Here is a 27018-nt window from a genome sequence, read left to right on the forward strand (position 1 = left end):
TTTCAAGGGAAACGAAAAAATGCTCAACTTTCATCAGTGACTGAAAAACATATTTACCAAGTCATCAAACTGACAAATTTTGTAAAAGTGCAGAAAAGCTGAACCGAGTGGTCATGAGATTATAAACTGCTGTCCTTTCTGCAGAATGATTTGGCAATCTGTTTGTAAGCCTTAGAAGCAGAGTTGTTCTTGATTGTGAGGCTTCACTCTCAAGATGCAGTGGGAAGAACAGGCCTCAGGAAATGGCCCAAGCACCTGAAGTTAGCTACAGGGTCATTTAAGTAGTCACGTGGAAGCAGTAACATATGGCTTCGACCATGCTCCAAGTCACAGTTAAAAGAAGACATGGATTTGTACCTATCAACACAGAGGTCAGGAAATGGCCTGATAACCATGCTAGCTGTGACTTCTGTTTATTAGTATCGTTATTCTGCCATTACTCACATTATTTCTAAGGGCAATGGTAGAGTTAGAGGTAGGCTTAGGGTAGGTTTGTCATTAGAGTTAGTGTTAGTCCTTGGCTTGGGGCAGAGGTAGTAGGCTTAGGGTTAGGGTTGGTGGCAGGGCTAGAGTTAAGATTGTGGATAGGGTTAGGTTACAGCTTGGTATAAAGTTAGTATAGGTGCTTCCTGGGAGTACTGTGGTTCTTCAGTGGACCAGGGCCAGTAAGAAATTGCACACTTTGCAGGAAAGTGAGTATGTGCAGTTTGTAATAAGGGGTGTGTTAGCTACCAGCTTCTTTTCCTGCACAGAGAGGCTTTTGGGACACTATTAGGGTGCCCCAAAGATCCCACCATGCATAACCAACACATGAGCAGCCCTCAGCACTGCTCATCCAAGTCTAGCATTTGAAATTCAAAAGGAATGTCCACATGTGATCCAGGACTCAAACACCAGCTCGGTCTGTGTCAACAACTGTCTGATGAGAAATGCCGGCAACCTTACTGTTCTTGGGGATGCTCTGAATGCTTTAATTTGTGGCAGCTCAATTTGCATATTTGGGCTTTATAAAGATGAACACACAACTTAAACCAGAACAGCTCCAAATGAGGAGCTGTTACACTATTGTGACACATCTAACTGCCCACATCACATATGTGTCTGGGCCCACGACCAACAAGAGGGAAGCTGAGTTAATAGCGTCCTAGGGCAGGGAACAGTTTTCTGGTTGTACTCGGAGGCTGATTACAGGTCGGTCTCAGCTGTAACCTCAGTCCTGCAGAAGGACTGTTAAAACTTGTAACACCCTAATGAAGAACTAAGTTGAAAGGTTAACTAATACAAATGAAAGAAATGAGAGAAATGAAAGTATAAAGTAAAAGGAATGGAGTGACCCTTACTTCCTGCAGTGACCCTCATTTCTAATCTCCCAGACATAAAGGGGCTAGAAACCCGACACGAAGAAAGCACTATGCCTGTGTAACTTCCCTTGAGGCTATCAGCTCTTTGGAAGGGCAAGACTCATTTCTCCATGCTAAAGAAGGAACTCCTGGAAGGGAGGAGCTCCAAAGAAGCCTCCTGCTCACTGAGCTCACACAGCAGACAGCGGTACTGATTCATCCAGTATCTGCCGCATCCTGGCCTGTAGCAGCAACACTATTGGGACAGCCTGAGTTCTCCTGTGTTTCCTTCACGGCCTGTCTTCCCTACCTTGGGGGAAACTTGGAGAGCAGCCATCTCTGCTGCTGCTGCATCCTGGGCCAGGCTTGTGGGTCAGGGATGCTTGTGGAGTGAGGGGAAGTATGCAGTGTGTGTGCTGGGACCTACGGTTCTGGAGCGGTCCTGAGTTCTTCTCCAGACCTTTCCTTTCTCCCACATTAGTGTCCACCAGTACCATGCACTTCCCTAACCCTTGATTCTTGGCTGTTGTAATCTGTGTATCTCTCAAATGTCCTTTTCACTTCACAACCGCTCTCACATGACTGTTGCTTGCCCCATGTGCCTTAACACACAGTGTGTATGATGACAGCTGCTTCTGTGACATACCTGGAGAAAGATCAAGAAAAAGGCAGGTTGGAAGCTCCCACTATTATGGGAACGCAGGCCCTCATGTTTCAGAGGACCGTGATGAGGAGAACAGGGAATGACACCTAGAAGGCCCTTCCCGGAGTATTCCTACATTTCGGTCCTACTGGACTGTGAGGCACAAGTTAGGTACGCAGGGTGCTTGGCCTATATGCATCTGTGCTGACCCACCTCAGCTGGAGTGCTGGGCACCGTGGGTGCGATGCCATTCTCGGTGCTGACGTTGCCAGAGCTGCTATTGGGGGAGCTGGGACCGGAGCCAGGGGCGCTGCTACATGCGGAGTCTGTAGATGAGAGACAGCAGTTGTGGTTGGGCACTGGGTTGACACAGAGAGCCCTACCGCCTCCCCAGGTTTCTGCCTGCCAGCCTGCTGCCAGTGTTTCAAAGCGGGGATGGTAACAGGATTCCCTCAGTCTCAGCTTGGCTGCTGACCTCCCATGAGCCTCCCAATGATGAGGCTCTGTGGATGCATGGTTGATCCTGTTAGGGTGCGTTTATTACCTGCTCTACAGCTCTTTTGAATTTCAAGATGGTTCGAAACATCAGAAAGGTAAGCTCTTAAACACTTATTAATATTCGAACAAAGACCAGTGAATACAAAGGCCCAGTGGTTTTTTGTTCTTTTTTTTAACTTCAAAGGTCAAACTCACTGTGTCTGTAAAAATAATTTCAAACTAAAACCTATGGTGACTGCTCAGTTTACATGCAGCCCTCTTACTTTACTATGAACTACCTGGCAGCCAGGAAACACAGGCAGTGGCTTCTGCAGCTTACAAGTGTGATTTGAAATCATAACATTGCCTTGTGTCGGGCTTGACCCTGACCAGTGGGCCAGGCACAGTGTTCTTCACGCTTATGGCTGGGTGCAGCTATCTCCAACCATGCAGTCCGGGTGGTGCCTCTCTGTGTTCAGGGGCGGATGCTGAGCTTTTGATGTCTGGCTCAGGGGCCTTGTGACCATGGCGTCATCTGGTTAACATTTCTCAAACACACACAAGAACTACTTTCCTAAAATAGTCAGGCAGTGGCAACAGCACTCAGATCAAGCCCTACACCTGGCTACAGCAGGCCACTGAGGGGCTCAAGCACACACTTGCTTAGCACAGCACAGGCACTCAGGCACCCAGCTAACAGGGCCGCTCAGCTGCAGAGCTGGTTCTGAGAGCTGTCTGTAAGTAGAGCCCTGGAAGACAGAGGAGGGGAGGACGGAGCGGACTGGAGCAAACAAGTTCCAGCCCTTCAGGTCTGGGAGGAGCTTGGCCTTTCTGAGTTGTGATAAGGCATCTTTGTTTCGCATCGCTCACAGATGAGGAAGCCGTGTCCAGTGCATTGCGAGGAAGGCTTGATCCTCTGTGGACTGCATTGCCCACCAGTCCCAAGGCCACTTCTCACCCTCTAGGAGCTGCTTGCACCCTATCCCATCTAGAAGCCTGTATCCAATGCTTGCACATGCCTGCCAGACACCAATCGTGAGTACAGGACTCAGTCTGTCCTTTCTCTGTCCCTCTCCTCCAAATGCCACCTAGGTTACACAGGTGAGACTGCATTTCCCTGAGTTTTACCAGCTCAAGAGCCTACTGGACTGAAGAGGCATTTCCATTTGACTTCTGTACACATGTGCTTTGCTCAGCTTCCACTCTCTGCTCCTGAAGTCGCACTGCCAACAGCAGCCACCATGACCTACCTCGGACTATGCTCTCTGCTGCTGTATTCTGTCTCTGGCTGCACAGCAGAACCAAGCGAGTTTTCCTTAGACACACACTCTTGTAAGTATGCAGAGAAACTCTCACCTCCACGCTGCCTTGTAGGGCGATAAAACGTGGGTGTGATGTGTGGTCTTTCACTTTGAATGACCTGTAGTGCTTTTATTCATGCTATTTCTAGGAATCTGGTCTATGGATATGCACACAATGCATGGCCTTCTGGCACTGACATTAGCAAAGGAGGGTGTCAACACGTCCCTGCAACAGCTATTAAGTGAGGAAGATAGACAGTTGCACAGTAAGAGGCCCATGCTCAACTGTGGTGTGAACACATCACATCCTGATGAGAATGACAGGAAGTGGACTGAGTGTGAACTGTGACTCCACAGGTGCTTCTTCATGCTCTTTAACCAGCATGAGCTTCACTCCGGTCGGGAGCAGTGCTATGCTAACCTGCTGTGACCCTGGACCTCCATGCAGGGTGCGGGCCTCTCCTGCTCAAGGAACTTTGCTGCTCCCTTGCTCTTCCTGGAGCAACCCCAGCTAAAGCCTCTCTGTCTGCTGCCTGAAAACAGCTCTGCCTGAAGCACCACACTGTCACAAGTGCTCAGGTGCAATGGTGACCTGCGCAGCACTGCCTGTTTTCCAACTTTACTTATCCATCAAGCTGTAGCTCAGAGGCCACCTTCTCCACAAGTTTACAGAGCAGGCATGTTCTTCTAATACACTTGAAGCCTGCCCGAGGCTTGCGTGCAAACTCCCACCTAATAGTTCAGCACTGACCTGTCCTGTCATGATGACCTCCCAGGCCATCTCCCTCGGGTCATGCTTTACTCAGAAAGTGGAGGGCATGACTCTCAATGGGCATTAAGGAGCAGCAGTCATTGTGGTGTGTGGCACTCAGGGCAGTCTGACAGAGACTCTGTCTCCCGAGTGATCTTGCTAGAAAAAGTGCATAATCTAGGCACATGCAAGGATGGGGTCACACCAGGTCCAGGCAGCCAGGCTGCACATCAGTACGAACAATTTCTACTTACATGCCCCTCAAATTCCCAACTAAATTCCCAGTGATGGGCAGTGAGTATGGGTCTCCCTACAGAGAGCGGCATTAGAACCATGATAAACATGAATTCTTGTGTCTCTAACAGAGTAAGCAGGGGACAAGTGCATGGAAAGGAAGGAAGACTGACAAGGTACACAAGGGGCAGGATCTTCTTTGCACAGATACAAGATTAGAAGCCAGTCCTGGAGTGAGGATTCACACTGGCCCTGTGTCTAGAAGGCCACGCCCTTCTGTCTGAGGGCAGGCATATGAGATTTGGGGATTTGCTTTGAAGGACTTTGGAATAGGAACCCTTTTGTTTTTCCCTGGGACAGCACATTCACAAAAACAAACTGGACCAACCAGACAGGTGCAACTCATAGACCAACAACTGAAACCTTGACCTTCCAACAGCATTCTCTTCAGGTCAGCTCTGAACAGCTTCCTTTTTCCTGGATGCTAGGACTTTAGGGTGATGGGGTGAGACCTGGCTAAGGTCTTAACCTAAGAGGGAAGTGCTGGGAGGTACTTCCTGGGGCGGGAAGGGCTGTATCCTGCTGCTTGTCCACCTGCTGGTAGGGACAGCATCAACATGGTCACTGAAGTGGAACGAGCTAAGCACCTTGTCTTCCTCTGATCAGCTAGCCACATCGGTGGGGAACAATCTGGAAGCTCAAAGGTCCCACTATTCCTATGGGCAGCAGAAAGCAGGCAGAAACACGCTATCACCACTAAAGGGAAGGGCAGTTTTAAACCTACCTTCAGTTCAGAAAACTCAGAATGCCAGGTAAGATAGCGCTTTCACTTGGGCCCAAAGGCAACCCTCTGAGGGAACTGAGCCATGGGATAGGACCTGGCAGCCGCTGGGCCGGGCATTTGCATGGCCATTCAGCAGGAGAGCATACAGGAATTGGTTTGGCTGAGACACATTGTTAGAGGTGTCAGAGTTGTGGGGTGTGTGTTAGGGTCGGGGGCTTACCTGCTCCCTGACATACCTGTAACATCCAGGGGTCGCTTTTTTAGAGCAGTGGCCACAGGGCCATCTTTCCTGCGCAGCAGGGGGCTGCTCCGTCTCTCAGCTACTTTCTGCTTAAGCCTTGACCGTAATTTCAGGTTAGGTTCAGAAGCTGCATGGAAGGAGATGTCGTTATAGCCAGGCAGACACAGCTGGGGTCAAGGGCATCACACTGGTGGTTTAAAACAAGCACAGCTGGTAAATCTCCAGTAAGTATGGGCTGGAAGGCAGGGCTTTGCTGGCAGTGGGGACAAGCTCCTGTTGGTCCCATTAGTGGCTGCAGTGGGTTGGGGGCCAGGGCAGTGCGTGTGCTTCCATCCTATGCTGAGGACATTACGCAGTGTTACTGATTCATTGGGCATAGCAAGAAACCTCTGAACTGTGACAGCCACTCAGTGAGGATGCCTCTTAAATAATGGTCTCCTAAACAATTCATCTGTAACTTCAGAGTAGGGCGGCTCAGAAACCTAAGGAGAGCTGAGAAAGGCATCTTTCAAGGCTGTCACCTGTGACATCATCACAGTTTCCAAACCACCAGCCTCCTTGTTCACTGGAAGACACCTGCATCTCACAGTCTGGGAGCAGACAGCAGCTTCGGACCCTGGGGGCCTCTGTCAAGGGCAACTGACGCTCCAAAGCATGGGGTGAAGGATCGGCTAGGCTGCTTCTCTACACTGGGGCACAGCTCAGACCCTGACCTTCTTTGCCTACACTGGCTAAAGGCACAACTGAGGTTGGGACTTGGTTTGGTGTTTTAAGCAGCTCTCCTGGGCAAACAGATTCATGTAAGAATCTGCAACTGTGAGGCCATGGCAGATTTCCATTCTCTTCAGGAATCTGCAGACCCACTTCATCCCTGCTCCTGAGGTGGCACAAGCCACAAGCTTCACAGTCTAGCGTGGGATGGCAAAGGGCCCGGACTCTGCAGTCATTAGCTTCCAGAGGATAGGACAACCTGGGTGTGCTAAGACAGCCAACATGCCAGAGCCCCTCGCTGTGTCCAGCTTGGGCATGTTGATTTATGAGGCAGTGAAATGTCATCTTAGCCCCTCTGAATGCTGGAAGGAGAAGTCCCTGCCCACACGTGGGATTACTCTCATCCCCATGCATCAAGATGCAGAGGGGCCAGGGTTCTGAGGAGCAGGCCTTGGGGGAGCTTCTCTTCTGGCCTGGGACATGTGGGCAAATCTGAATCTTTTGGAAAAAAGATGAGGCAAAATGCAGCTTTAGGACCTTTGGGCACAGTGGGACTAAGCAGGACTCCTAAACCGCTTCCCAGAGACGTAAAGGCAGGGTCTGGTGGGTTCAGAAGAAGAGAAAGAAATCCAAACTTAAAAAGGCCTGCTACCTTACCAGTCTAGTGCTGAGTGAATAGTAGGATCTGTGTTCTTAAATTTCCTGGTTTACAGAACCAAGAGCCAACTAAACTATTTATTTTCCATACATTTTTGGGTCTTGAGATTTTGTTATTGCAACAGGAAATAGACCAGGACAAGTGGAAACTTTATGAAGGATTCTGCCAATGAGGGTATGTATTTGTGAGCCAATCAAGTCCTCAGCTTTGGGAGGGTGTTGGTGGGAAAAGGCAGTGTTTTTAAAAGGCCATAGAAACCCAGGGAGAATAACTTAAAAAGTTATTGTTTTTCTATTTTAATTTATTATGTGTATGGGTATTTTGCCTGCATATATGTTGGTAAGTTACATGCAAACAGTGCCTTCTGAGGTGAGAAGAGAGCATCGGATTCCAAGGGACTGGAGTTACAGATGCTTGCCAGCTACTGTGTGGCTGCTAGAAATTGAAGATTAGCCAATGCTCTCTCTTAACCACTGAGCCATCTCTCCAGCCCTGAGGGTAATTTTCAGGATGGTCAGAAGCAGTGGGAAGGGGGACCAGGCCCTACCTCACCTGGGAACACAAGGAGAATTCTGGGAGGAGAAGAGAGGTCCTGTAGCAGAGACAGCACTGCTATCTGACGATGATCAGAAAGGAACAGGCCTCTGAGAGGCAGTTAGAGCTGGGATATGGGAGAGGCTGGACAACAGCCTACACTTGGAAAACTCTGAGCAGCAGGGCCTGGGGTGTGAGCCTGACACTCAGCATGTGCAGAGTGGCTTGCAGGCTGGAGCCGAGTTGATTCCATGTGGCTCTCTGCCTAGTGGAGTTGAGAGGGAGGCTTGTAGGACAAGTCACAGGGGGGAAGGAGTCCAGACCACCTAACAGTCGGGAGAAGTAGAGCTACGTCTCCCTCCAGGTCTTCCTTGACTCCCTCAACTGCTCTAAGAGTTGACTCTCCTCTAGGAGCGGAGGGTCAGAGTGTTTCCTAAGCCACTGATGTGTAAAGTCGCTGGGGATGGGCTCAGGCAGCTGAGCTCTGAGCATGAGAGCGCTCAGGCAAGCTGATGTTATTCTCATGAGAGAAGGAAGACAAGGCACGATGTAGATATAAGCTGCTACGCCAGGGAGCCCACCAAGGACTAGCAAATATGCCTAGAGTGTAGAAGAGTTCAGCACGAGATCGCTGAGGGTTTATTTCACTTTGATTAAAGATTAAAATCCTTTAAGGTCTGAGATGGGCAGACCGTATACAAGATCAACATAAAATCCTATAAAGTCAGAGGCAGGGACTATTCAGATACAGTTATCTGAGACTGTCATTGTAACTTGACCTTGGTACCTCACGAAGGAAATATCACTCACTGACCGTGTCTTTCGTAGCACCACTTCATCAGAAATACACAGAAGTGCACTTAGCATTGGCAACATCAAGGGCTGGAAGAAGCCATGTCCAGTATACTGTAGGCCATTCCTTGAATGCTATAGGAAATGAAATACTTTCTCTGGAATTCTTATTAATATCATTCATGTTCTGGTGCTTCCTCTTAAAAACCTGGGATGTAACCAAACTGTAATTAAGGTTTTCTGAAGCCTCTCTAAGGTATGAGAAACATTTGTTCTTCTATTCTTAGGGAGTGGGGTCTGAAGGGGGCTGTACCTCCAAAAGTCAAATGGCAGTGGTTTGGCTTCCAGCACTGAGTGTACTCAATGGACTGAGACCCGTGGAGAAGGCTCAGAGCCATGCAGACTACATGGAGGGTCCCATGGCTGTGGTGACCCTCCATGGGTAATGGTGTTAAATATTCTCTCTCCTGTTCTGACCATCTCTCTGGGAGCATGCTACCCATGATGCGAAGGCTTCTGAGACTAGAGACAGGAGGTGACTGGACTCTAGCACCACTGTCTGTGGGGAGGGATGACAGCTTACAGTCCTGCTGTTGTAGTGCTCTGGGTTAGACAGGACAACAGTAAGCACTGTCTCTTCCTGTTGACCGCAGGAGGAAGGTGCCCCATGGGTATTCTCAGGAGGGCATACCCTTTACTGAGAGCACTTAGGCCATGTCTTCATCCTTCTACAGAAGATCCCACCCACCTGAGAAGCACCAGACCTGACATGGCCATTCTCCCTTACACACTGCAAATATTAGTCAAGCCTTGTTTAGGCTGAGATAAAATGTCCCTCCATTTGGCTCTCAGCTCCTGGTTCCAGACTGCTCAAAGCCACGCCAAACCACAACTGAGTGTAGAATCCTCTGAAACTTCCTAGTTTAGGAAGAGATAAAAGATGAATCTGTTCATCTCTGTGATGCCTTGTGAAGAAGCCAGCACCCATGGCTCCAGGGCAGCCTTATTTAGAACTCAGAGAAACTCTGAATTTCATGGACTTGTTTAGTAAAGGCAGGCGTGCCGCTCAGATCTCATTTCTGAAGAACTCCCAGCACTGCTCTGCAGGTTGGGGCTACACCTTCACCATACAGGCTGAGGCTATGTGGGTCCGCACCCTCTGGAACAACCTCTAGAAAGTCTACCTTCTTGCCAATGTACTATCCACAGCCACTTCAGCCCTTTCCTAAGGCCCCATCCTCTATCACCATCACCCAAGAAAGCAGGAGTTTTCTGGTTGTCTTGTGTTCCAGCAGATTCCTCCTGGCAACAGTCTAGTCCCCTTTACATCCTTGTCCATAAGAGAGCTGACAGACAAACCTGTGGGCCACGAGGGACCTGCCTTCACTCTGGGGGCTCGATTACCCCTGTCTGGCCATGCAGAACCCTTACATACACTCTGGCCTTGGCCAGCACATCCACAGGAACTGTCATTAGTCCTGGAACTACCCTACTGTTCTGGGCTGTAAAGCAGCGTACTCCCAAGAGGGGATGAACCACGGTGCTGTGGGGAAGAGGCCAAATTCTATAATACAGGAGTACATGCATGAGACCCATTCTTTGGGAGTAAACCACACAGAGAAGTGCAGGGTAATCATTAAAAGGATGTCAGAATGCAAAAGTCAGTCTCTTAAACTCTCCTGAACAAGACGTCAAAGCAGTGTCCGTAGCTCGCACCAGGGTGCACTGGGGCTGCTGTCAGGATGGAGGCATTTGGGGAGCAGACTGCACACTAACCTGTTTTCCTAAGAGGGAAGTCATCTTTGGCGTCGTACATTCCCAAGACAGGGTGGTTGTAGGAGGCTGACACCCCACTCTGGGGTGGAGAGCTCTGGTCAAGGGAGCTGTGCTGTGTCTTCCTGGAAAAAGGCAAAGATAGATCAGTGTGCCCAGGCATCCCAAGCCTCAGGATACCACATTTTGAAATATGACCTTTCGTTAGCCCCTCTTCTCCTCGGGAGAGGTAAGAGTAAACAGAAACAATCAAGCCAGCAAGCAAACAACAGTGTCCGCAGCCCCTGTCTGTATGCCCTATGGCCCATTCTCTGCCCAGATCTGCCCTCTGGGATTCTTATACTAGTCCATCCTCAGAGGGTTTGACTTTAGGAGGCAAGTAGAGGAAGTCAGTGGGCCCAGGCATGAGAGATCATAGGAAAGACAGGAAGCAGACAGGAAGATGGGGTGAGCACAGACTTCTAGTAGATGCTGGTAATGCCTATGATTGTCTGTCTCCCCAAGCACAGGGCCCCTTGAGGACTTTCCTTTTGAAGAATATGTCCACTACTCATGTCTACTACAACAAATCTCCCAGTCATATAGGAAGTGAACTTCCAATAGACATGTCAAAGTCCTAAAAACAGCCAGATGGAAAAGGCTGCAGGTGGATGGATGCTCAGAGCAGAGAGGAGGAGGAGAGGGAGGAGGAGGAGAAGGAAAAAGAGGAGGAAGAGGAAGAGGAGGAAGAACACAAGTAAAAGCAGGAGTCTGGTTGCAGGATATGCCTAGGGCACTGACACCATCCTAGATGACCTTTAGCAAACCTTTCTGATGCACCAGCAGCCAAGCCTTCCTCTAAATTCGGACACTGTGAGACATTCTGCGATCTTGAGTACAGGAAATCTGCTTAATGACTCAAAACACATTTGCTTACTTTCTAGCTTAGACTCTGCTAAATGATTCATTTAAATATACAGTATTTGGCATCCACACATCTGGAGTTATGTGAACCTAGAGTGGGAGCCCTCAGATGAGCACAGGTGCATATTTAAATATTTGAAAGTCTATTATGCAAAGAATGGACTGACGGGGCTCTCAGACACATCTAAGAAGGCAGCCCTGGAGACTTCTTACATGCTAAGCCAATGGGGTCCTTGGCATCCCTTTGGTCTTTCCTCTAAACACAGAATGGTGTATATATTTGTGTGCATGCACATATGTACACACATGAGTACACTCATGCATAGGTTAAAAAGATAGTCAACTATAGGAAAGTAATTTAATATGATAATTAAAAGAAATGTAGTAAAGACAACTATAATTGTTACGTTTCATGATAGAGTTTCTTCCTACTAAGGAATAAGTTGGAAAAGCTGGTCACTCCAGATCCAGTAGATCTCCTCCTATTGATCTCATCTCTCAAGAGTCTGTCAATATTAAAACCCACTTTTCTGTCATGGCTGTAAATGAGCTGGAACAAGAGGCTACTACTCTGAACCGCCTGCCTTGAGCCAGGTACACAGCTCTCAGAGCTGCTTATATCTCCTTATCCTCTAGAAATGCTTCTTGGAGCTAATGCTGGTACTGGGCAGTCATTGGGACCTTTGTGGGGGCCCAGAGATTACAGAAGGGGGTCTTTATGTCCTCATACAAGGAGCAGCCCCTTCTCATGGTCCTTAGCATTACTCCCTCTGTATGCCAGGAACAGACAGCTACTTGGGAAGAAAGGCCAGCAGATAGCCTTGGTGTGGCCTCCAGATGCCAGGCTAACTCACCTCACCCTCAAATAAACTCCATGAAGAAGTATCCAGATGTGTGATCAAGATCAAAATCCCATCTCTGGTTCAGTCTAATGCCTACACTTCGTGGCCCATCACTGAAACCTATGTGTAGACCCACCCTCTAAGTTTACAACTTCATAGTCAACCTTCTTCCACACAGACTCACATACCCCACATTCCAGAGGTAATGACCACAGAGCAGCTGCTAACTCTCTCTGACTAAGAACAGCTACCTGCTTCCCAACCTTGGATAAGTAGGCTAGGATGCAGACAAAGCCAGGATAGGAGGGTGCAGGGTCACTGACCAGGCCTTCTTTAAAGGAAGTCTTTGGAGCTAGGAGGTACACCAGAGGACAAGTACCCGCCTAGCCAGTATGAGGCCTGGGGTTTAATTCCCAGCAGGACCATCAGCACCATCAAAAACAGTAAGTAACAATAGAATGAAAATAAGGTAGCTCTTGTCTTACTCAAGGCAGAAAACCAAACTGCTGTCTTCTTTCCTAATACCACCTTGAATGTGAAATAAAACACAAATTCAAACATTTAAATTCTATCAACAATGGGCTTTCCCATTATATCAGATTTATACTAGTGATTTAAAATAAATAAAACTTGTTAATCAAGTGGAACATCACAGTCCACCGGAAATGTGTGAGCTACGCATGTAATTTACATTTTCTAGAAGCTATTTAAAAGTGAGTAAAAGAAATGGGTGAAATTAACTTTAGTATTCTACTTAACCTGAGATATAAAAATACTATTTTAATATAATTAACATGCAGCTTATTCGTGGAAATCCTGTGGTCTGGAGTTTCTGCACGCCTCAATTGCACAGGTCTGGCAGCTAAAGCATGGACAGCCACACTGCACAGCACAGGCTCAGATGAAGGGTTAAGTCCCAACTCCAGACCATCCCCTCTGCCCCTTGGCTGATGACTCTTTAGCTTCATTTGGTTGAGTCCAGTTTTCTAGGAGGTGTGGCTGTGTGTCTGACCTGCCTAAGGACAGGATATGTGAGGTCTCCACACCACTGCATAATTTCAGGGCACAGTGGGCCATCCTATCAGGATGCTCACCTGCTATGGGTCATTTCTGTGTCACCTGCTAGGACCACAGAATATAAGCCTGGTGTATACTTGCACCCCTGGGTAAATACCAGAAAGGGCACTGCTAGGTCATAGTACCATTCTTAGATCTGCTAAACCATTTGCAATGAGACCATTTAATCGTGCTCTAGCTGTCTGTGCAGGAAGGGTGCACCCTGCCACCCCTGGTCTGTAAGAGTTTAGTCAGCCCTGAATGTGAGAAGCGGTATCTCACTGGGATGGCAACCCACACAGCTTATTTTGTGGTGCAGCTGTTCACATCTTTACCATCTGTTTGTTAAGTTGCAGTAGCTTCACAAGCACTCTACAGATGCACACTGGAGGATTTCCTTCTAGCTTATTGCTTGCTTTTGTGTATGTGTGCGTGGAGTGTTGAGACAGGTTTCTTTGTGTAGCTCTGGCTGTCTTGGAACTCACTCTATAGACCAGACTGGCACCAAACTCAGAAATCCACTTGCCTTTGCTTCCCGAGTGCTGGGATTAAAGGCATGTGTCACCACCGCCTGGCTGCTTGCCCTTTCCTTAAAGGTATCTTTCAAAGAGCTGTTTTAAATGTTGATGGGGTCTGTTTCACGAAATGGGTTCACAGCTTATGACACTGATGAAGAGATGCTGCCAGTTCTTACACAGAACATGTGGTTAGTTTTAAATAGTTTTATTCATCTCTCTCTTACCAGGAGGACTTCCTTCCTTCCTTTAATGTATGTGAGTACACTGTCACTGTCTTCAGACATAACAAGAGGGCATGAGATCCCATTACAGATGGTTGTGAGTCACCATGTGGTTGCTGGGAATTGAACTCAGGACCTCTGGAAGAGCAGTCAGTGCTCTTAACCACTGAGCCATTGCTCCAGCCCCTTTGATTCATTTCTTAAGGATAATTTCATTGTTGGAAAGAAACCCCTCCTTCATGTTGCCCGCTGCTAGAAGTTTTGTTGTCTTAGCCTGCATGCTCAGATCTCACTGGCTTTTGGCTGCTACTGGCAGTCATCATATGATGTATGAAGCTGGACAGTGGTTCGACTCTTTTTGAAGACTGTTCTGCTACGGTGTCTTAATGGGTCAGACACTGCACCTGAGTGCACCTTCATGATGGTTCCTCAAACTCAATAAAAACAAGCTGTCTTCTTAGCTGATGCACCTGATATCAAGTTCTGCCCTTTTTAGCCACCTCAATTCCAAACTGCTTCAGGGAAGAGGGCCCTGTACAGGGAGCTCCCTGAACATTCTGCTCAGGACAAAGCTCTAGGCAAAGGCCCTCAGCACCCTACCCCTGGCCACCCTTCCTCTTCAGGTGCTATTCTTTTAACTCTAAGTATGTCCTGGACTCCCTGGCCCATAACTCCTCACCTGGAGAAGGCTACCTGCTGGCTGGGTCTTGTACCCAGCCCAATACACCTCCACCAGCTCTGTTTTTGTCAACCTTTCTCCCTGTCCCATTTGCCTAATCAAGTGTGACTGCCCTTCTGGTGCTGTTAACCCAACTCCCAAGTCCCAGACTTTGCAAAGCTGCCTCTTGGAGCCCTGTACTTTCTTGCAGCAGCCCCCACTGAACTCCCTAGGACCTAAGCTAGACTGCCCTATCTTCTGAGGTGGTCCTCCCCTCCCCCTTGCTCCTTAGTGTGATGACAATCCTTTAACAAGCTAGTACCAACCTGGTCTACAAAGCTTCCCCTTCCAAGGTCCCTCTATCTCTTCTAGGCCCTGTCTGGCCCTACTGCCTTTTCCAGTTGCATCCTGTGTCTACCTTCAAATCACCATCCCAAAGGCTATCCTTGACTACCTCCCTCTGACTCCCACATGTAAATGTCGGACAACAGAACCCCTGTATGGCAGAAGGCCAGGCTCTCCCGATCACTCCATTCCTCCGCATGGGCCACCCGTTTCCCTCTCTCCTGAGCTACATGAAGACCAATAGCCTGCTCCAGAGGCACGCAGTGTGTGCAGCCACAGTCGACTTGACAGTGAAGAGCCTCACTGTGCAAGTGCACCTCCCCAGGCTGTGTCGTGGTAACTGAGGTCTTCCACATAAATAAATGAGGCACTTCAGCAGGACTGGTGGGGTTTTAGTAGAAACAGTTCTTCCATTTTGAGACTCTAGAAAAGCTATTTTTTTCTTGAGCAAAATTAATGACTTCATTTTGATTTAGGAAAACTACCGTATTGTTTCTGTCCAGCGATGAAATGACCCTAAGAGCAATATAAAATTATTGCAAATTAGCCGCGTGTTCTGTGTGAGAACTGGCCACGCCTCCTTAGTGGGCTCCACAGCACACCACAGACAGCCCAAGACTTTTTTTTTTTTTTTTTTTTTTTAAATGCTGGACAAATTAGCTGCTTGCATCTAAGCATAGACAAGATCTGCCCGGATCTGCCTGGATCAGATGCATGCTCTGGACCAGGCCAATCTCTCGTCTCAGTTGCGTCCATCTCCCTGAGGATTCAGTAACTGGATCATAAAGGTGCTGTCAGGTCCAAAGAGAACTCGAATTCCTCACAAGACAGCATACATGTTAAAAAATGACAGTATAGGCTTAGGGCAAGTTGGACTACAGAAGGATTGCTAAAACCTCAGGAACCTGTGAAAAGTGTTTGTGCTCACAAAGGAGTCATTATTTTCCCTTGGCTCTGGCAAAGGGCCATGGGACTCTCCACTGACATACCTGTTGTTGAACATCAAAGCCCACGCTGGCCTCCAGTCTCCCTCAGTCCCTATTCACACTTGGTATGGGCTTCAAAGTCCACCCTACCCTCCCTATATACAAAATGCAAGGCCTCACCTCCTGTCTCCTCCATTCTTGCTTCTCTCTTTTTTTAAAAATAGTTTTTTTTTTAAATATTTACTTATTTATTTTATGTATAAGTACACTATAACTGTCTTCAGACACATCAGAAGAGGACATCGGATCCCATTACAGATGGTTGTGAGCCACCATGTGGGTGCTGGGATTTGAACTCAGAACCTCGGGAAGAGCAGTCAGTGCTCTTAACCACTGAACCATCTCTCCAGCCCCCATTCTTGCTTCTCTTAAACACAGTGCTGTCTATGGGTGACTGGGCCAGAGATCTTCACTGCCGGGAGTGCTGTTTGGTAATCTGAAGACGACCCACACTTTGTCTAGCTGACCATGAAATACACTACCCAGACCTCCCCTGCTTCAGATCTGCTTAGACAGCTTTGGGGGCGCAGTATCTCTGACACCCCTATATTAGGCGGTCTTAGAAAAACTCAGACTTGTCCACAGAGTGTGCCAGGCACAAGAACAGGCCCAGGCCACTTACCCATACCAGTAGCGGGGGTCGCTGGACATGCAGTGGTTCAGGTTCCGGTGGGCCAGAGCCTTCTTCTTGTTGAGAACAAACTCCTGCAGCTTCATCTTCACCTCTGTGCTCGCCACAGCACCTGGAAGGAGAGCAGAGAGTGAGGAGGAGAAGGAGGAGGAGGAGGAGGAAGAGGAGGAGGACGACGAGGAGCAGGAGGAGAAGGAGAAGGAGGAGGAGGAAGCAGTGTGGAGCAGGCAGCTCGAGTTAAAGGGCAGGAAGGGCTGCAGTGCCCTCGCAAGGCCAGGGCTTCAAGGGGACGTCTTCTGTCCAAGCACGGCATGAGTGCACTCTGCTGAAATGCAGATCTCAGCACGAGAAGGCCTTCTGTTAGCTAGCACAACTGACTTCTGCACAGAGGTTTCATGTCCTTGCACTAAAGCTTCAGAGCCAAGTGCTGGAAGCATGGAGGCTTCACTCTTCCTACTGAACAAGCAGCAGACTCTAAGTTCCACAAAAATGTCATTCCCTACACAGCCACCCAGGAGGACAAGATCTGTTTTACTGGAAAGGGGGTAGCCAGTGTGCTACACACACTATAGTGTATGGCTTGCCTAGTATCCAGCACATTTCTGTCCCCTTCTGCCTGGTGCCACAGACTCTGGTGGGCAGGTATTATCATTCTACTGAGGTAGAAGTTGTGTACCCAAGGCTTTCTTGTGGTGTGGTGATTGTTGTTGAAAAGTATATTAAAGAAAACTAAGACGGCAGAAACATACCATAAAGATGCCCCTGCTCGCCCTGCACACTCTGTGCTCCACAGATCTACTCCCAGATACCTCAGTACTGTGCCTGTGCGTCCTTAGACTGAAGAATATGGTAAGGGCTTCCTGCTCTATACAATGCAGTCAGGATTCAAGTACCATCTCAGATAGTCCCAGATACTTCATGTGGCACAAAGGACCAATAGAGTAATCCTATCACACAAACAACCTCAAGATACTTTCCTAATACATTTTCCAAAATGTCTCTGCACACTGACACCCAGCTTCTTCCACTGGGCATTAGGAATAGATATCCTCTTTCTAGCACTCAGGGTTCACTTCCTGCATGAAGACAACCTACTGGTACCCTGAGGAGCTCATGGGACCCACTGTACTACCTTGGCTTGACTTCATCTCCTGGCTTGGTTCTTCCTAGGAGTTGCGCTCTCTCTTCTCTCTCTCTCTCTCTCTCTTCTCTCTCTCTCTCTCTCTCTCTCTCTCTCTCTCTCTTTCTCTCTCTCTCTCTGTTGTGGGTGGAAGGCATAGAGGTCAGGTGATGGTCTGGAGGTGAGGTACTGCATACATCTGTCCTAGCCTTATTTCCAGAGTCTGGATGTGTGACCCTCAAATACTACTTCCTGTGAAGTCTATTCTGGATTTTCTTTTGTTACTGCGTGCCACATCCTTCCCTCACCATTTTGTTCAAGCTCTGCCATTGACTCTTTTTTTTTTCCTTTCAAAAATTGGATAATCACTAGGAGTGAGGAACATTAACAAACCCCTTAGGTTCAATCCCCAAGGCCACCAATCAAGCAGGCAGTCCTTTCGCTAGCCTTCTGTTCTGGTCCTGAGTTCCTTAGTACTGTTTTCTCTGCGGGCTCTAAAGCCATCTCAGCACATGTGCCATAAGTGGTTACTACATCTACAGAACGAGCGTCCCCTTTGTACCTTTGACACATGACCAGAGCAGAGTTATTGCTGGTTACACATCCTCTGGTCCTGCCCAGGCTGACACACTGATCTGCAGACATGGAGGGTGGAGGATCTACAGATCCCATGACAGGAGCCCACCAAACTCCAATACTACTCACTCACACTCTAGCCCCACTGACTGTGAACTCGTGGACCTGGAGGGATAGTGTATTTATGTACTGTCTGCTGTACATGTGACACTCTCAGATACTACTCTTGAAAGCCAGCACCGAAGAGAAAGACAGCAATATAAACCAAGCAAGAGTAAAGCTTGCAAACACACCAGGTGCCTTTATAATTGGCAATGAAGGAAATGCCCTGTGGTGTGGTAGAGCAGAGAGCAAGTCCACAGAAGAGCTACTTGAAAAGTGAAATCCAAGGCTACCAACATAGATACAAAGCAAACTTGACATCACTGCTAAACATACGAAAAATAAAATAGGCATTGTCACCTTTACAATGATGAAACCGTTAGGGTATTTAATGCTCTGCCACTGAGTACCACCAGCCTGGCATCATTTTCAAGGTGGCCTAAGGGTCTCCTGCAAGGGAGGACACCTGTCCATGGGGCTGTGCTTGTAGCCAGAGGCGGCACGGAGCCATGCTATCTGCACTCTGCCCAGAGGACAGACCTCCTGTTCTCGGAACTCAATGGCTGGCAGGTACCTTAGATCCCAAGTGTATCTGTCCAAATGGGACAGGGCTGAGAAAGGCTGTGAGGGAAAGTGCCAAGTGCTCTCAAGAACTCATTGTCAGTGCAGTGAACTTATGACTTGTTACCAACAAGTCAACCTGCAGCACGATTAGGAACTAATGTTTTCAACTGTAAATGTTTATAGATGTATACAAACCTCATTAAATATTGAATAAAATAAGTTACACAAAACCTTAAGGAATGAGATAAAATTTGCACTGAATTTTCAAATGTTTGGAAACTGAAGGTGCCTCCTGACATTTGCATCTGCTGGCATAAACAAGATTCCCCTTCATGGCTGAGCTGCCTAGGCTCGACCTAAGAGCATCTCCCAGTGTTGGTCTGCTAGCTGCCGCCTCCCCACAGGACTGCATTCTCAGGCCTTTGAAGCGTATGAAGCTTGCCAAAGACTCAACTGTGCAGTTTATTATCAATAATAAAACCTGACCACCCAAACCCACAAAGTGAAAACCACGCTGCTGCCTGTGATGGGGCAGAGTGCACTGAGAACATTCCAAAACAGGCCCACAAAGGGCGGGGCTTAGCACATAGCAGAGATCATTTCTGACTCATAAACAGACCTGAGATGTTTTCTGAAGTCGTATTCTGTGAGCCTTGAGATAATATTTTTATTGGATCATTTTTGTAAACTCTGAGAAAGTAATTCAGACTGAGCTGCTTTTCAGCAATGAGAAGAAATTGTTACTTGTTGGCTGGTTGTGGCACGGACTGACTGGTGTTTAAAATTTGAACAGTAATCTTTTGATAAAAAGCCACCATTCAACAAACAAACAAACAAACAAGCAAGCAAACAAACAAACAAGTACATTAGACACACACTGAGGCACATGTGAGCCACAAATGGGAAGGGAGTGGCTAACCCAGGACTGAGCTATGAGTGGAGCCTGAGCACTGGTACAGTGATGGGCTCTGTGCATGTACTCTGTGGGGCAGCACCACTCTGCACGTACATGGTCAGTCGAACCCCTCACAGACTCCTGTGAGGACAGGCAGACAGCTTCCTGGAGGAAGCAGCCCGTCACAATCTCACTGGTCCAGACCTCAGCACTCAGCATTGGCTGCACCTGAGAGCGGCTGAGGGAGATTACTACCTCAGGTTCCCTGCAGCCCCCTGAGAGTGAACGTTTCTGAATAGCCAGTTGCAGAGGCTGAGTCTGCACAACTGCTGTCTATATGTCGTTCCCAACAGGTCTGCATTACTTTGGAAAGGCCTTCAGATGCTTTTCAGGAATTTGTTCCCTAAGGTCACTGCTGAGTGAGGTGTGACAGTGCCTGGGTGCATCATTCAGGTTTAGCTTATCCTACCAAAGGCTGGCAAGGAAACTACCTTGAAATTCTATCAGTTAAGGTGAAAAAATTAAGTATGTTCATATTTCAAGAATGAAACATCACATTACTGATGATTCTAACAGTGTTAATTTTGCACATGAAAGCAATTTCTTAGTATTTGAAAGTCATAAAATAGAGATATAAACTGATAAGAGACTAAATTAACAATAAAAACATGCTTCAAAACAATTAATTTTAAAATATACAAAATTATACTGGCATATTAGACAACTTATATTTAGAATTAACTTGGCATAATGATAATCTTTACATTTAAGTTTGAGAACAAATTTACTTGACAGTCATTTAATTCCTTTTAAACATAAGTACTTCGTTTTAGAAAAGTCCCATTTGTAAATACTTCTAAGGAGGACTCACTACAGGTGAGATGTCAAATGAATCCTTTCCATACAGACAAGAAGCAGACCACAAATGGAACAAAGAGGAAGGAAGTCCAAGAGCTGAGGGCTGCAGACTGTAAAGACCAGTACTTGAGGGACCAGAGGGACCAAGCAGGCTAATCCGGTTAAAGCTGCTAGGAGTGGTCAGAAGACCTGCAGGCTTCTAAGGTTTCTCTGGCCGCTCAGGAACATTGGAGGACCTGGGACAAAGGGACTGAGAATGGGGCAGAGAATGAGCCACCATGGTTTATAACTTCCTTGTAGGTACCTGATAATCAGAGAACAAGTAACATGGGGAAAAGGGCAGCAATCTCTGGAGTGCAATGAGAAGGAAGCCTCACAGGCTGTGAGGCAGGCCCAGAGAGTGCACTGTTCTTGTAAGGAGGCCTGGTACTCACCTCTCATCAGCTCAGAACCCTTCACTAAGACAACTGAGATGTTTTAATGCATCTGGGCATTACAGCCTTCCACTCAGAGACCAGCACTAGGCTGAGATACCCTGACAGTGGGAAGGGGTGACAGGAAAGGGATGCACAAGCAGCTGGGAGGAGAGACCCAGCCAGAGGGGCCAGTCTAAAATAACTGACTATGTATGGCAGAAATCCCACGGAAACTATAAATATCTGAACAACAGTGTGGAGCTGGTTATCCTAAATGAAAAATCTGATCAGAAAAATTTAACGGCAGTTTACTTCACATGAAAATATCAAATTAGTATAGTGGATTTCTGAATAGAAGAAATCACAAGGAAGCAGGTAGGAAAAATGTAGGGGTTGTAGAAAATGGCCCTAACACATGTAACTAGACTCTCAAGCACACTGAATTAGGAATAGAGGTGAGAATAATCAGGTCTAAAATTTCATGAAAGTACTAAGTCATACAGATAAGACTATGACTCCCAAGAAAAACAAAGAAAACAGCAGTTAAACGTGTATCTAAAAATACTTCAGAAGAGAGAGACTATTACTTAATAGGAGCCAGATAAGAGATTATCTCTGAACAAGGAACAATAGGAATGGCAGAAATTTTTAAAGGAAATAAGATCTTCAGAGAGTCAAGAGAAAATAAACATTAACCTATAAACCTACACTCAGTAAAATTACCCTTCAAAGATTAGAGACAAAAATTCATCACCACTAGATTCCATTAAAGAAACTGAGGGGAAATGACAATGACAAGAGCTGAAACCTCAGCCACGTGGAAGGAGAATGAGTCCTAACCGAGCAGACGACGCTCTGTGACCCTGAGTGGATGTCATGGAGGCAAGCACAGCTGTGACCAGGAAAGGAGCGCCAGAACAACAGGCAGCAAGCCGGCAGAAGAGGGAAAGGCATCAGTACAGCCCAGAGCAGAGAATGGAAGGACAAGAGGTTGATAACTGGGGTTCATAAAGAACGGTGACACACTGAAGCACAAACATATCAATATGGGAAAGTCATTTAGAAGACAAAGTTAGGCTGTGTGTCAAAACTCAATGAGTATAGATAGCGTGGTCCTCAGAGAAGACTCAGTTTTACATTCAGATGTCAGAAGACGGCTGGACTCAGTGCTAACCATATGCAACTCAGAAGTGAAAAGGAGTCAGGAACCCAAACTGAAGACAGAGGAAGAATACGGAAATGAGCAAAGTAGGAAAATGTCCAACAGTCTGTCCACAAAGCTAACAGCTAGATTCTAATACACTGTCATAATTAGTAAGTCTCTGGAGCAGCGCTTCTCAATAGCGACCCGTGTGAGTGTTGAATGACCTTTTCACAGGGGTCACGTCACCTAAGACCATCAGAAGACACAGGTATTTAAATTATGATCCATAACCGGAGCAAAGGTATAGTTATGAAGTAGCAACAAAAGTAATTTTATGGTTGGGGTCACCACACCATGAGGAACAGTATGAAAAGTTCAAAGCATTGGGAGAGTTGAGAACCACTGCTCTGGAGAGACTAAAGAAGAAATTTAATGAAACCAAACGACCATCAACAGAAAGTGCAAACATGCAACACTAAGGATGTGAAATGGGGAAGCACCACAGTTCATACAGACCAAACAGAGCTCGCCCGAGGCCAGCACTGTTGAAACGTAAAACTTGGCAAGGCATTTCAAGAAAGAAAATGCAGGTCAATAACTGTACTGCCTGTTTTGTGTATCAATTTGACACAAGCTGGAGTCATCAGAGAGGAGGAGTCTTCAATTGAGGAAATGCCTCCAAGAGACCCAGCTGTAAGGCATTTTCTCAATTAGTGATCAGTGAGGGAGGGCCCAGGACACTGTGGGCGGGGCCATCCCTGGGCTGGCGGTCTTAGGTTCTATAAGAAAGCAGGTTAAACAAGCCAATAAGCACCCGTCCATGACCTTTGCAGCAGTTCCTGCCTTCAGGATCCTGCCCTGACTTTCTTCAGTCAGGAACTGCAATACGGAAGTGTAAGCCAAATAAACCCTTTTCTCCCCAACTTGCTTTTGGTTATGATGTTCCACTGCAGCAATGGAAACCCTAATGAGGACAACCTCTCACAAACAGAGTTGCAGACATACAAATTATGAGCCAGCCCCGCATGCAACACATAGAATAAGATAATGCTTTATGATCAAGGTGAGGGAGCGCTATTTATAAATGTCAGGTAAAATTTCTATCCAAAAGGATCTATTTGCCACATTCACTAAATATGCCAGAAAAAAAATCCTATGACCACCTCCAAAAGATGCTGAAATATCCGAGGAAAATCAATACCTGTGCACATTCAAACTCATAGCACTACAAAGGAGGGTAACTTGATAAAACAAACAGGCCAGTGAGTAAGGCCTTCTGGAAAAGGTGCCTAGCTTCCAGCAGCAGGGAGTCAGACTGCCATTTTAACCCATCATTCAAGTGGAATCCTAGTTATATCAGTCAAGTAAAGATGGGACAGACATAAGGGTATTCCAATCAGGAAAGAAGAAACAACCCATATCTATGGAAGATGTACTTCTATAGGCTGAAAACCTGACCCACCCTGCTGGTAATTAGAACATGAGTTTAGCATGGTTTCTGGACAGAGTAAAGAGTCAGCAGGTTGCTAATTGCTTTTCAGAATTGCAGAACCATGCTATGCACAATAGTGTTGACCAATCAGGTGGCTTGAAATATGCCTGCTAAAATACACGCAAGTCTCCTGAACAAACAATTCTAACGTTTTGGTAAGAAAAAATTAGAAAGACCCAAAGAATACTGAAGCATTAGGAATAACCCAAGCTGTAAAATATCACATCTTGCCAAGTATCAGTCTAAGTATCAGGTAAACTCAGGACATGCCTGGATGGCAACAATTAATTTTAAGACTTTCAATGAAAATACAAAGTCCCAAGAGTAGGGAAGATTGGCATTGCTGGGCGCAGGTTCACTTCCAGTCTGTGGTGACTGAAGCTACAAGTACTGAGGCAATGACAGCAAGACTGATGTCACCAACAGGGAGCATCGAAACACACGAGAGCAGACATTGGTTCTCAGAGATCCCCGATGCACATACCAATTCCACACAAGTAGGAAACCACTCAAATGGAGAGAAATGTGTATTTTTAAACACAACCCAAAAAGTACACAAAGAAAACTGAGAGACTGGACTAAGCTAGAACTGAGAATTCTGAGCTTAAAAAACAACATTATGAGCAAAAAGTCACCCCTCAAAGAGAGAAAAGGGCGACAACGCACACAACTCACAAACAGCCCTGTTCCAGAACACACAGGGAGTAGCTCTGCACCAAGGCAAAGGGCGCTCTTACCTGAAGCACAGGCAAAGGCCTGACTGAACAATGCCTGGAAGGGGAGCTCTGCCGGCTCGTCATGGAGACTCATGCCGCACCTCAGTGGCAGGCAGGGACGGCAGCACTAGATGCGAGAGGGATCTACATCCACTACAGACCTGGGACTGAGATGACCGACAGCACCAGTCCTGGGGAAGGGCAAAGCCATGGAGGCTCTGAGCCCTGCAATCCAACTGCCCTAGCTGGGCTCTTTGCTAGATGGTCCCTCGGTACTAACTTCCCTTTTACTCTGTGTTGTCATAGACCTATCTGTCCGCATCTTTATATCACATGCCAAAACGATTTTCAAACAACGTCAAATAACAGACTTTACACGAATGTTTTAAGCATACGCATCTTGTTATGTGGTACAGATGGAGATTAAAATTCATACAAAAATTTGCTACAATAATTTGCTAAAATGGCTAGTCATTCTCAGTGTTTGCAGATAAAAGATTTGGGGGGGTCTGTCCATGTGGAGGTTTGAATGAGAAATGTCCCCCACAGTTTCCTGTACTTGAATGCTAAATTCCTGTTGGTGGTGCTAAAATCAAAGTCATGGACCCTTAAGAGGTGCAGCCTTGCTAGAGAAGTATGTCATGGGGTGCAGTGGGGGCTTTGAGGGATTATAGCCTCCTCCTCCTGTTCTCTCTCTTCCTGACCCACCCCACCCCCTCTGCTGAAATGTGACCAACCCGCTTCTGCTTCTGCTGTCGTTCCCTATCTTATCTACCCTAGTAGATTCAGTGCCTCTGGAACCATAAACTGAATGAATTTGCTTTTCCTTCAGTTGCTTTTGGTCATGGTTATTTCCATCACAGCAACAGGAAAGTAACTAATGAAGCCTGCACGGTAGATTTCAGTAATAATGTGCCACCTGCAGCCTCTCTGCTAGGGTTAAATTGGGTTCTTCTTAGGGAGGTCAATCTTATCAATGGGGGAGTGGTCCTCCAAGCAGGACTGGCAACACACAGACTGTGCCCTCAGCTACAAGTCCACCAATAGCCGGCACCCACTTTGGGGACACTTAGAAAACCTTTCCAAAGAAAAGAAAACACAGGGATGTCCTCAGAGTCAGAAGGTGATGTGCTTTACGGCTTTAATATTCTGTGCATCTATGAAGAGTACTGCCGAGCAATCTGAAGATGCCTGACTCCACACGGGAGCCCCAGAATGCCCCGCACTCAGGCTGACACAGAGTCTTCCTTGACACCTGGATGAAGTCAGAAGCAGGGCCATTGGTTGGCCTTCAGACCCAATTAAAGTGACCTGAAACAATCACCCTGAAGACACTGATGACTCATGTGTGGGGTGACAAGCCCCTCCAGAGCTGCCTGGGGAAGCAGCACAGGCAACAGAGGCAGCGAGGCCAGCTCTGAGTCCTCACTGTGCCCACCAGCACTCACTCTCTTTGCCCTTCTCCTTGTTCTTGAGCTGCTGCAGCTTCTGCTCACGGTGCTGCTTCTCCAGCTCCTGCTCTTGCCGGTGCCGCTCCAGTTTCCGCTGGTGCTCCAGCAGCTCCTGCTGGTGCTTCATGGCCAGCATCTCCTGCTGCTGCTGCAGGCAGAGGAGGACAGAGGTCAGAGCCCTGGTGACCCACGGACACCCAGGAACCAGCCCACCACTCCCTGACTGGGGTTCCCAAGGTGCCATCTGTCTACCTGCCCATTCATCTAAGGTGCTACAGAGGACAAGTTGCCAAGGTTTAAAGTTCCTCTGCCCCTTTAAGGGCAAGATCACACAATAGCCTTGGATCTCTGCAGAGCACTGAAGAAGAGTAGGTGACTTTGAAAGCTGTGACTGTTCTTTGAGCATGCTCCAGAGAGCAGAAATGGTGAGGCCAGCTAGGTATTTCCTTAGACATGGAAGACTCCTGAAATGTCACCTCAAGTCCACATTTGAGCCACTCTGCCGCCAGAGTCCACACTGAGAGCGTGCTTGCAACATACAAGGCAGGTCCAGAGGCATGCCCAAGAGTCTCAGGGTGAACGGAGAGACAATATGTGTGCCTCAGATATGCATTCATCTGAGAAATGCTGCCCACCTCAAAGCAGAATTAGTTACCAATAGGCAAAACAGCACAGCAGGGCTGAGTCACAAACAAGCAAATCCAACAGGGTATCAGGTAAGTTCTAGAGCATGATCTGAAACATGATGAAGAAACTGGTGAGGGGAGGGAGGGGTCGGGGAGGAACGTGGGGACACTCCAGAACATGTGTCACCCACCCACAACCATGAAAATACACACCTAAAGCCTGTGTATCTCTATGTAGACATTAGAGCTCATGTTTCAAAATATGGCACATCTAATGGCGTGCAAATATAAAGTCCTTGTAACAAAGAGTTAAATATAGAAGGTAAGAATCACGACTGCAGGACTTCAAATGAATACTGTCCTAAATCCTTACAAGTGGAATGAGCTGCCCATACCAAGGCTGAGGCACAAAGAAAGGAAGGGTTCTTAGACATGGTCAAATGAATGGGGAAAGCGCTCACCCCACTGGTCAGATCCCTGTCACTGGTAAAGAAGACGCTTGCCTCCAGCCTGAGCCTAACCTTCTCAGGGCCTCTTTCAACCTTCACTGACTTAGCAGGTGGCTATCCTGGGGGCATGGGTACGTTTTGGTGTTGCTCCCTCATGGAATGAAGAGTGGCAAGGAGCAGTGATCAAGGAATTGGCAACCAGGTGGCCTG

The 27018-nt window shown here is 47.3% G+C and overlaps 1 protein-coding gene across 7 annotated transcripts in view; it reads right to left on the minus strand.

Annotated features, from left to right (window-relative positions):
• Hdac4 (histone deacetylase 4) overlaps positions 1-27018 on the minus strand; it is a 248115-nt gene that overhangs the window by 57315 nt on the left and 163782 nt on the right. For all 7 annotated transcript variants that reach the window (XM_032901651.1, XM_032901653.1, XM_032901650.1 and 4 more), the window contains 5 exons: positions 25731-25881; positions 16391-16511; positions 10243-10364; positions 5767-5898; positions 2197-2309 (listed from right to left, as the gene is read on the minus strand). In XM_032901651.1, the coding sequence (XP_032757542.1) occupies positions 2197-2309; positions 5767-5898; positions 10243-10364; positions 16391-16511; positions 25731-25881 (639 nt within the window). The remainder of the gene's footprint in view (positions 1-2196; positions 2310-5766; positions 5899-10242; positions 10365-16390; positions 16512-25730; positions 25882-27018) is intronic.

This window comes from Rattus rattus, chromosome 4 (genome assembly GCF_011064425.1).
Source record: "Rattus rattus isolate New Zealand chromosome 4, Rrattus_CSIRO_v1, whole genome shotgun sequence".
Taxonomy (NCBI): Eukaryota; Metazoa; Chordata; class Mammalia; order Rodentia; family Muridae; genus Rattus; species Rattus rattus.